The sequence below is a fragment of the Tetrao urogallus genome (assembly GCF_951394365.1).
Source record: "Tetrao urogallus genome assembly, chromosome: 16".
NCBI lineage: Eukaryota > Metazoa > Chordata > Aves > Galliformes > Phasianidae > Tetrao > Tetrao urogallus.
In genome coordinates, this window is record NC_136829.1 from 10,985,971 (window position 1) to 10,997,379 (window position 11,409).

At 51.2% G+C, this 11,409-nt stretch overlaps 1 protein-coding gene across 1 annotated transcript; it reads left to right on the top strand.

Annotated features, from left to right (window-relative positions):
* Window positions 1–179: 179 nt before the first annotated feature.
* Window positions 180–10,559, top strand: TTI1 (TELO2 interacting protein 1; the record flags this gene model as incomplete). Its single annotated transcript, XM_079543397.1, has 7 exons — window positions 180–2,469; window positions 2,904–3,092; window positions 3,865–4,013; window positions 4,855–4,995; window positions 5,960–6,164; window positions 6,868–6,955; window positions 10,337–10,559. 7 exons carry the CDS (start codon window positions 180–182, stop codon window positions 10,557–10,559), a joined length of 3,285 nt encoding a protein of 1,094 aa, XP_079399523.1.
* Between the last annotated feature and the right edge of the window lie 850 nt (window positions 10,560–11,409).

Sequence of the window (11,409 nt, forward strand, 5' to 3'; positions counted from 1 at the left end):
GCGAGCAACCGCGACTTTTCTGGCGGCGCTCTCCCCGCTGATCTCTCTCGGGCCGTTTGTCACGCCAACGACCCGCGCCGCGCTCCCGTCACTTCCCGCACGCGGGGGCCTCGCTACGGGAGCAGGTAGGCGCTGCCCCGCCGCCCGGCCCGAGGCTCCGTTCCGAGGGGCGCCCCGCCATGGCCGTGTTCGACACCCCGCAGGAGGCCTTCGGGGCGCTGCGCCCCGCCTGCGTGCAGCTGACCAAGGCGCAGACGGTGGAGAACGTGGCCCAGCTGGAGGCCCGGCTGGCGGCGGTGGGCGCGGGGGCCCTTCAGGAGCTGCAGGAATACGTGCTGTTCCCGCTGCGCTTCGCCCTCAAGGTGCCCGGGCCCAAGCGGGAGCGCGTGGTGCAGCGCGTGCTGCGGTGCCTCCGTGCCGTGCTGCTCGGCACCCGCGTCACCGACCCGCGGCTGCTGCGGGAGCTGCTGTCCGAGCTCTGCGCCTGCCTGCCCGCCCCGCACGGAGCCCCGGCACCGGCCGAGGAGCTGCAGCTGGCCGCGCTGCAGGCGCTGCTCGCCCTGATGCGTTCTGCTCAGAGGGATGCCGTCGCCGCTCTGTACCGGCCTTCCTGCCTCCCGCTCCTCGGCTTCGCCGTATCTCTGCTCCTGGGTCTGGCGGAGCGAGAGAAGGCGAAGCAAATTAGGCTGTCCGCTTTGGAGTGCTTGCAGGTCCTGCTGCTGCAGGGCGAGTGCCAGGAGCACCGGTGGCTACGCGAGGAGCAGGCGCAGCGATGCGGGGATTTATTTGCTTCTTTTCTGCCCGGCGTTTCTCTTGCGCTGTCTCGGATTATTGCTGGCGATGTCAAACAAGGGCACAGAATCACTGTTTCTGCCATCAGACTCTTTTATCAGGTCGTTGTCTCGGTAATGGCTGATGAGCAGCTAGCCAGAGTCCCGAAGCAGAAAGAAAAGCCGCCGGTAGAACAAAGTAGGATAGCAGAACTGATTGTCCATAGAGGGCCTGAGTGGAGCAAAAGTACATCAGAAAAACTCTCCCTCCTCCTTCATAAAATCGTCGAACTTTCTTCGGTTCACTCTCACTGGAGAGTGAGACTGGAGCTGGTGGAACTTGTCCATCACTTGCTGAGCAACTGCAGGCTGTCGCTGGTGGACTCGTTCACCCACCTTCTGAAGGCCTTGGTGGGGCTGGTTAATGATGAGAACAGCGAAGTGCAAAGCAGGTGTAACGAAGTGCTGCAAGGCATTGCAGAGCAGCAGGTGATAACACAGAACAGGGCTCTCGCTGATGTTCTCTCAGAGAACCTCCATTCCCTTGCCACAGCCCTTCCTCGCCTGATGAACTCTCAGGATGACGCAGGCAAGTTTTCCACTTTGAGCTTGTTACTTGGCTACTTGAAGCTGCTGGGCCCCAAGATTAACATTGTCCTCAACTCTGCATCCCACCTCCACCGCCTGTCCAAAGCACTGATGCAGGTTCTGGAGCTGGATGTGACGGATGTGAAGATAGTGGAAGACAGACAGTGGGGCTGTGTGGGTGGGTACGACCCCTCAGGCTCCGTGCAGCACGGCGTGCAGAAGGGCAGAAGTCAAAGGAAATACTTCCGCTTCTTCACAGAGGAAAAAATTTTCCAGCTCCTTCAGCAAGTTTGTCGTGTTCTCGGCTACTATGGGAACATCTATTTGCTTGTGGATCATTTCATGGGGCTGTACAGCGAGTCTGCCATGTACCGAAAGCAGGCTGCCATGGTCCTCAATGAGCTGATTGCAGGAGCTGCTGGCATGGGGGTGGATGTCCTTCAGGAAAGGGAAGTTTCACTGAGCATGGATGATCTCAAAGCGTCCGTAACGTCCATTCTTGAGGAGTACACAGACCAGGCAAACTGGTATTTGGTCACTAGCATTGACACAGAGGAAATCGGCCACGAGCAGCTCTCTGTGCCACGCTCAGGACTTGCTGCCCTCCCAGGACCTGCATGCAGCAGCATTCTGCCATCCCCAGACCCTCACGTAACGACGCGCACCATGAACAGCAACGTGTGGCAGCTCTGCATCCAGCTGGAGGGGGTCGGCTGCTTTGCAGCTGTGCTGGGGAGAGAGTTCCGCCTGCTTCTGCTGTCAGCTCTCTACCCAGTGTTGGAAAAGGCCGGTGACAGAACTCTGCTCATCAGTGAGACAGCACAGGGGACGCTGGTAGACATATGCGAGGCCTGCGGTTATGACTGTGTGCAGAGTCTGATTAATGAGAATTCTGACTATCTGGTGAATGGGATTTCCCTGAACCTGCGCCAGGTGGCACACCAGCCACATGCTGCCCAGGTCCTGAGCACGATGCTGAGGCACTCGGATGCCAGCTTGCTGCCACTGGTAGAAGACGTTATCCAAGATGTCCTGTCTGCACTGGATCAGTCTTACAGTGACCAGGCTTCTACCTTCCTCGGTGTCCTCCACTCCTTAATGGCAGCTCTAGGTATCTAAGTGATGTTTACTTTGCATAATTCAGTGTTGCTGTGACTAAGGGTCCCTGGCTTTGACATTTCGACTCGCCATGGGAAGTTTCAAGTAGCTGAGGTACTGCAACATTTACTTATGGGCAATAATAACCAGTTTCTTTGCTTGTGGGCAATAATAACCAGTTTCTGGCCTGCAGAGTTATGGGGGTGTGGTTCAAAAAGGGTAGTTTCACTCCTCCCATAATTGTTCTGTAGAAGCACATGGGGTGTATTGCTGTGTCCAGCAGGGTTTTGACACTCACAGGAGGTCCTGGTGATGCGACAGCTTCTGCCTGATTACGCACTTCAATCCCACACTTAAAAGCCATGTTCATCTCGAGGAAACTGTGATAGCCTGTTGTCTTGCAGGAAGGAGTTATGAATGCTTAGTGACACACCAGTTCTTTTGCAGTCCAGTGGTTTGGGCCATCCTGCAGCAAGGAGCACCAGCGGAGGCAGGCTGCGGAGGGGCAGAGCAGGACTGTGTCCCAGATACAGCAGGAGATAACAAGTCAAGAAATGGAGCGATTCTTCCTCGACTACATCAAGCAGAAGCAGATTGCAGAGGGCAACCTTCCTGACTCGGGTGACGAGGAGGCAGGTCAGTACAGGAGCTGAGAATCTTCAGCTTAGAGAAAGATGGTGATTTCCAAGGCTTCCTTTCATCAGTTGAAGGTCTCTGGGTGGGGTTGAAGGGTTGATGTGCTCGTGACAATCCCAGGTTTGCTCTGAGCTGATTGCAGCTCCTGTGAGGTGCTGCTTGGTGTTCTTGCTTTGTTATGTTCTTGGGGGAGGAAAAAAACCTATTTCCTCACTCATAAACGACCACTGTAACAGAGTCCAGGATCCAAACTTACCCCTTTTCAGAATCCTGTCACTAACTCGTGACAGAATCTTATTTCAGCTTCCTCACCCTCCCCCAGGAATCCCTATACCATTTTCTCCTGTCTCATAATGCTGCTACTTCTTTCCCACCTGGCCTTGGAAGGCCCTGCAGACATTCATGTAGGGAACTCTGTAGTCTTTACTGGGCTATGCTGCAATCCTGACCTTTAAATACTTCATCTTTAAATATCCAAGCTTTTCATTTTTAATAAAAATCAATGGGAAATAAAGAAGTCTGTGGTGAAGAGAGACTGCAAATGTCAGACCAATTGCATTGTCCAGTGAAGAAAGCAAAAATTCCTCAGTCCCACAGTCTGAATCTGCCATTTAAGTCACAGAGCTCAAGCATATACTTGACTATATCTAAACATGCTCAGAAATGCCAAAGGTCTCATTTGGGAATTTGCAGAGTAGCCGTGGGTGGGTTTTCTGATCTCCCAGGATTTCCAAGTCATTTTCATGGTTTCAGTAACAGTTTTGTCCTCCAGACGAGGTTCCCCCCCTTGCTAAGCCCGAGCCAAGCAACTCTGACGCAGAAGGAGAAACTGCACTGCCAAGCCATGCTCAGCTGGCCAAAGATGTGATGGAGAGGTGCATCCATCTGCTGTCTGACAGGAACCTCCGTGTGCGGCTGAAGGTGAGTGAACAGTGGTGTAGGGGCAGGTGGTGCCCCTGGAGGGGCTGGTAGCCCCCTCAGTGTGTACACAATGCACGTGGGGCTTCCTGCTGTCTCAAGATTAGTGCTGACATATTCAGGACAGGCCCTCCAAGCGTCAGCAAGAAAAGGGAGAGAGTTTTCTGAAAGTATTCTGTGCAAGGAGTGGCAGCCAGGCTGCGTGTGATCTTAAGGGTGGCTTTGTGAGAGCACGTTTCCTTGGTGCTCACAGTGAAGCCATCATGCCTCAGCCTTTGGTGGAAGAAGGAGAAGCGTTTTTGTCCCATCCTCCTACTGCAGGCTGTAGACTTCACAGACTAACAAATATTTCAGAAGTTGCTGGGGTTGTGATAAGCAAAGCTAGAAGCCTGTTTTTTTTTTTTTTTTTCTTTAAATTATAAAATCCTTTGAAGGTGTCCTCCTTTTAAACTGCAAAGCAAGACAGAAAAATGCAGCAGTGAGGCATAACCCAGATTCTTACTACAGCAGCCTCAGCCCTGTGAGGTGATTCCTGCTGCTGTGCAACAGGAACAGTGGGGTTCTGAGCACAGCTCAGCCTGCAGGATCCGGCTAGAGATCCTGTCCTTATTTCTGCCTGGCCTTGTACCCCTGTGTGAGTTACATCACTGTGCTGCGTGTTGATTTCAGAGCAGGCCAACGCTCTGAGCAGTGCTCAGTTATCCCAGCTCCTGCTGAGGTGAAACTGTACCCTTCTGTGTTAGCATCTTTCTTTGTCCTTGCTCCCTGCTGTGAGGCTGGGCATCCACCTGAACGCCTGGCGCCGCAACGTTCTGGAAGTCCGTTTCCTATCCCTTGTGCACAGGTCCTGGACGTGCTGGAGCTCTGTGTGACTGTGCTGCATCCTCACAGAAACCATCTGCTTCCCATGGCTCATCGTGTCTGGCCAGCTCTTGTCACTCGGCTGATTAGCGATGACCCTCTGGCAGTGCTGAGAGCCTTCAAGGTACAACAGTGAATCTTTGCCAGCAGCCTTCAAGCTGGCGCTTAGAAGGCAAGCAGCTCGCAAGCTATTGTGGCCAGTGGGAGAAACTCTGAGTTTATGGAATCGTTTTTGTGATTTTTTTAATGTGGTTCAGGAAACAGGATCACCTCCCTGCACTGGGTAGGTTTGTAGCCCTCTTAACCACAGCATGTCCACAGATAAGATCTTGATACTGTACAGTGCAGCTTAGCCTTGCTGGAAGCACAGTCTCAGCAATGCCCTTTGGAAGTCTTAGTCTGAAGAGAGGGGAATGTTTTGCAATTGAAACATTGGCAGGGGAGGGAAGAGGTTAAGTGCAGACTTAGCCTCATAATAACATTTTAAAGGATTTCCTGGCCATGCCAACTGACAGCATTCTCTTCCTAAATCACAAGTTGCACAAAAAACGCAGTGCCTGAGGTTGACAGCTCCAGAGTTGCCCTGGGCTTACTCTGCTGTGCAGAATGAGACTCATTTTCAAATCCTTCAGTGTGAATAAAAGGAAAGTTTTGATTCCCCAAATTCAAGAAGCCATGCACTGGAATTTCAGAGTAGCCGTACATCACGTGTGCCTGCTCCAAAACAAGGGCAAGATCACCGTGCAGGACTAACTCTTGAAAAGCATCTTCCATCAGAGGCTCCTCCAGCAGTTCTGAATAGGCCCTCACAAACCACCCTTACCTTGCTAAGAGAGAGGAGAAGACCCAGGAAGTTAGCAGTGTGAAACTGAGCAGCAAGGTACAGCTCACCCAGCTTCTGTCAAACGTTTAGCTTCTGCTTTACATGGGAGGTGGTGGCAGGTGTGGTCACATTCCTTCCCCCTGTAAAGATAATCAATAGAGAACGTGTTGCTCAGAGAGCTGCTGCTGAGTGCAGTAATCTGGAGCAGCCAACTCACAGACCTGTGGGTGCACTTAACCTCCAGTAACTGAAGTTTCTCCACTAGGTGCTGTGTACCCTGGCACAAAAGTGTGGAGACTTTCTGAGGCAGAGGTTCTCCAAAGATGTCCTGCCTAAGCTGACCAGTTCCCTCCTCAGCCAAGCTGCAGCGAGTGCTAGAGCTGGGCCTGTGTACAACCACACTCTTGCCTTCAAGTTACAGCTGGCTGTGTTGCAGGGACTGGGTTCCCTGTGTGAGAAGCTGGACATGGGTGAGTAGCAGGGGAAGTGTGGACTGTGTGATATCCCTGTGTGCTGTAACTTCTCTTGTCGTGACTAACTGGGTCTGCACTGGATTCCCACTCTTCTGGTGCCCCACAGACTGATCTCCAGATTCATCCCATCCTGCTGGGCCTTAATCTGTCCTCTTTCTAGAGGGTCTTGTTATTCCTTACTCCCCAACAGAGAGTTTCCCAGTACCACACAGAATCTGACAACTTGTCCTGTGCGTGCATTAGAATGTGCATTAAAACGTGTGTGAAGTGGAATGTTTGAGTTGCTGCACTCAGACCTGCTGGGCAGTGCTTTGTTCTCAACTGAACACCAGCACCCAGGTGAAACTTCTGGCTAAGCTGGCTGGTTCCATTTTGAGGTATCTCTCTGGATGACCCTTTACATGCAGCATATTATTCTTCTGTGGAACAAAACTCTCTGAAATTCTTCTAGGTTAAATTTCTGGAGCTGACTTTGATGGGGGGGAAGGCTTGCTGGCTGGTTGCTATTTTCCTCTCTCAATACTCTTGATTGCTTTCCTGGCTCCGCAGCAAGATTTTCAAGAGGAGAGGTCAGAAGAGCTCTGGGTCAGACAGTTCAAAGGCTCAGAAGCCCATTGCTGCCAATTTAGAGCAGATTCTATTAGGTGGCAGCAGCTGAGTAGGTTACCTCCTACCCTTCTTTTCTGTTCCATTTCTGCAGGTGAGAGTGACCTGAATAAAGTGGCAGATGCTTGCCTGGTTTACCTCAGTGCCAAGCAGCCCATGAAGTTGCAAGAAGCTGCCCAGAGGTAATGTCTCTTAGATGCAGATCTATCTGGTGTACAAGTAATTTGGGGAGAGGAGGGAAACGCAGTAACCCCTTTCCTCTTGCTCCTTTCTCATTCCTTTTCCCAGCACGTCTCCATCTGACATAGAAAAGAGTCCCTCATAGAATTTCTCAGGTGTTACTCAAAATAAATCATCCATGTGGATCAGACCTGGCAGAACAGCTCTGCCGTAGTGTCCAGCTAAATGGCTTACCTCTTCCACCTGCCAGCCCATAGCTAAGCAGGAAAAAAGGCCTGTTCCCCCCAGGCTCAGCCAGGTGGACCTGTGTTGCTTAGGTTGCTGTCAGTCTTGGCACCAGTCTCGCTCTGCAGAGGCTGGGAGAGGTTAAAAGAGCACAAACAGTTTAGGTGAACATGCATTAGCCCTATGAAACGTTGACAGACACACTTTGCCAGTTGCTGTTCAAAATCCTGCTCGACATGTTCCTGCTGTCAGGATAAGAAATCGCTGCTGCCATATGTTGTCACCTGGAAACAAGGGCAGGCATTTCAGCAGACAAAACGTGTCCAGTTACGGAACACAGAAAAAGAATAAGAAAGCCACACGTCTGTGTTTCTGCTGAAGATGAGGAAGAGCCACCCTCTTTGTGTGGCCACCTTCCCTCCCCTAATGGGAGAGGCAGCCCGCTGCGAGCAGGTTCAGCAGGCACAGCAGATTTCAGAGGGCAGGCTGTTAAAAAGGGAAAAGCTGTCAGCTCCCTTTCACCTGAGTGCAGACCTCCCAGGGGTGTGCGAGAGCTTTTGTGTGGCTGGGCAGCAGCTGAGACAGACAGAGCTCTCAGAACTGCAGCCATACCTTTGTTTGTATTCCGGAGTTGGTGAGAGTCAGTTTATTTTTACCTTAGTGGCTTTTATGGCATCGCAGCAGGCTTCAGCAGCATTTGTTCTGCAAAGGGGCTCTTTGCTGTAGGCTTGCATATCCTTGATACAATATAATGTTCATCTGTGTAAGCAACGCCGGCGTGGAAAGCAGAACGCCAGGATTTATCTGTTTGGAAACTTAAGCTTTTAAATCATTAACAAAGCAGGCTGAAAAGCTGTGTAATTTCTCACACGCACGCTAGGGATGGAGGGGGGAAAGACTGAATTAGCCATATGATGTGCATTTAGGCAAGGGCAAATTATCAGCCTGCTACATGAAGTATTCTGCAATTTAAATGCTTCTAAAAACAGATAGAACAGAACTAATCTTAGCTGCAGCCCGAGTGCCAGCACGCATCACATAACTCAGCTTTATCACTACCAAAATCATACAGGGTAAAAGGATGTCTGGAGCCCCCGTGCCATGCTGATTTATGCTAACTGGTTTTTGCTCACCTTTTTGGTTCCTTATGCTACTCATGAGTTGTGACCTGCCAGGAGGAAGGTCAGCTCATCCACAGCCAGCTGCAATAACTCCCCTCATCGTCTAAGCCCGATTTTAAAGTGAAGGTTCTGTAGCGAAGTGCTGAGCAGCAATTTTGGGCCAAGGTGCTGCCATCACCAAAAAAAAAAATAAATAGATTTTTGTCTTCCAGGAATGTTACGGTGCTCCAGGGAGGCCATTTAATCCCATTTATGGGACCCTGTAGTTTTATTGGATGAAGCAGTGGGAGTAAGTGAATTTGGTAAATGCAGCTTTGTGCAGAACTCAACGGGCAAAAATAGATGGCTGGGAAAAGAAGAACTGCAGCGTGTCTGAGGCAGGGAAAGCAGGGCTTTCCTATGGCTGCTGGTAGTATTCCAGGAGATAAGCATTACCCAAACCTTGGTTTAAGAAACCGAAACACCAAGGTTTGGGAAAAGCAGGGAACATAGGGACAGCTTTGCTTTGATGGAAAATGAGGCAGCGTGCCTTCAAGGAAGGTGAGCAGGCATCATGCAGCTGAGGGGCTGCACTGTGAGGGGTCAGGAATGAGATGGGGGGAAAACAGTGCAAACCAAAACGTGGATTTGAGCATCTGATCCACTTCCGAAATGGCATCACCCCTAAGTTCCTCAGCTTGGGAAAAAACAGAACATCAAACCCTGAAGGAAAAGGGAAAAAAAAGAGAGATGAAGAAATTGTCACTGGCCCATGTCAGCGCTTTACAAATAGCTGGGCATTTTTTCTCCGTTTGAAGTGACTGTTTTGAAATTTACACTTCTTTTTAATAAATGTTTACAGTCTGTGAAGTTTCCCATTTGACCTTTCCGTCACCATTCAGGGGAGGAATGCTTTTTTCTGAGGCACAGAAATAATTTCCCTGCTCGTGCTGAAGCCTGCAGTGACCCGTCTCCAGTTCTTACCCAGCACAGCTGCGAAAGCCAGGCAGGCTGGTTCTTCTGCCAGCCCATTTGTGCCATGGCTTTGCTCTGAGCCCGGGCAAAGCCCAGTTATCAGAATAGCCTCGCTGCCCTGTGCCATAAGAACCAGTTGGTTCACACAACTGGAACAAATTGGAGCAATTTGGGGATCTTTTTAGATACCATATTTGATTACACAGCATTAACGACATCCTTTGCTTTGACTGTGCAGCTTATTGGATTCTTACTAACAGCTGTCATTTGCAAGCTGGGCTGAAACCCACTAAGACAGCCACCTGCACGTGGCAGCATTCAATGAAATGATATTGAACTTAAAAAGAAAAAAAAACCAACAACAGAAAACAAACCTGGATTAACCCCAGGTTTGTTTGCCATGGAAACAGGTTGCTTAGATACTATCCAAAGAGTTTGGAACTGCAAGAGTCCAGTTGTTCCTGAAGCTGCTGCACAGCAGTCCGGGTTACAGGAGATGATCCCAGGCCGTGAGCCATTGTGGGCAGGAGGGGCAGTGGAGTTCTCTGGGGAGCAGCAGATCCCTTGGGGAAGGGTTGGAGACCAGGAGCTCTGTGCTGTGAATATAGGAGTGGAAGCTGGGGAGATGGATGGCAGGAGCACAGCATTCCCCATTCCCACATTTACTTCCCAGTGATTCATCTTCCTTGCCTGCTGTGATCCATCCCAGGCAGAAGGAACGGGGATGATTTCTGTGCAGCCACCCGCCGTAAGCCAGGGAGACAGAGGGGACCTGCTGCTCCCTGCAGTCAGCACAGTTTGCTCCCACCAGCACAGCCAGGCAAGGGAAGGAACTCTGCTTTCTGAAAACGCTGTGTAGAAGGGGGAAAATGTAGAGGCAGTTCATAAGAAATCAGAGTGGGAGAGACTGGAAGACAGACCCTCAGAACAGCATGCAGCTCTTAGAGGCCCAGCCTGGAAAGCTGTGTAGGTTGCAGACAGAGCCAATGCGTTCCTGAGCTGCTTATAATGGCCCCACTGGATGTAAATCAAAAAAACCTTTCTCCTTACTCATCTCTCCTTTCTTCCCATTGCTTTCTGAAGCGTTTTCCACCACTTAATGCGTGTGGACCCTGACAGCACCTGGCTGTTCCTGACTGAGGTGTGCTGCCCACAGCCATATGAGGCTCCTCACGCCAGCCTGCAGCCTGTGAAGCTGCGTGGGATGGGCAGGCAGCGCGATGAGTTCACCAACAACATCCTGCTTCTGCTGGAGGAACTGCAGCAACAGGAGAGTGCAGGGGCACAGAGGGCACCTCCTCCGTGAGGACCTTCACAGCAGCTGGCAGAGGAGAGGAGAACCGCCGCCATACAGCGCTCACCTGGGAGAATCCTGGCAGCGATGCCCAGCGTCATTGCAGGGGAAACCACGGCCCTGTTTGGGTCCTGACTGAGGCGCCTTCCCCGTGGGTGAAAGGTTTTCTTTAAGCAGTGTGTGAAGGTGAGGTGGGTGCCTCATCCCAGCTCTGGATTTGTACTTTGCACGCTGTGCTGGAGGAGATCGGAGGGTCAGAGCTCAGCTCTTTCCAGATCTGCAGGACAAAGAGTTGTTTTCCAGACATGACTTCCCAGCACTCGGTGGTTGGGTGACATCCCTGCAGCACCCCTTGCCCTTACAGCTGTTGTGTCCCGTCCCCACCTGCAACATCACTGAAAACTAATGCTTAACCCTCCTGGAGAGGCGGCGCATTAGAAATCCTCTTCTGATATTAACTGAAATCAAGAACAACAGCTATATCCATTTACAGGGAATGCCTCACCAGTATTACTGAGAACAGCATCCTGCTTTCCCCTTAGCAATAGCGAGGTTTTCCCTTACAGTTATTTAAGCCAGGCCAAATGAATCGTGCTGCCTCATTCTTGCCGTTGAGCCGCGGCAGATCCTTTAGATAAACAGCCAGCCTTGATTTACAACTTGCAAGTGATTTAAGAGTCCCCCTTATTCCCAGATTGCCTGCCATTTCTTGCAGGCTATTTCTCAAACCTCTCCAATCCTTAACGCCCACCTCAAGGAGAAGCATCAGGCTGCTGGCTGCGTGCATGTGGCCAGACGGTGACATTTGGTGCAAGGCTGCAGGTCCTGCTGCACTCACCTGGGGCTGCCCCGAGCCCTGCAG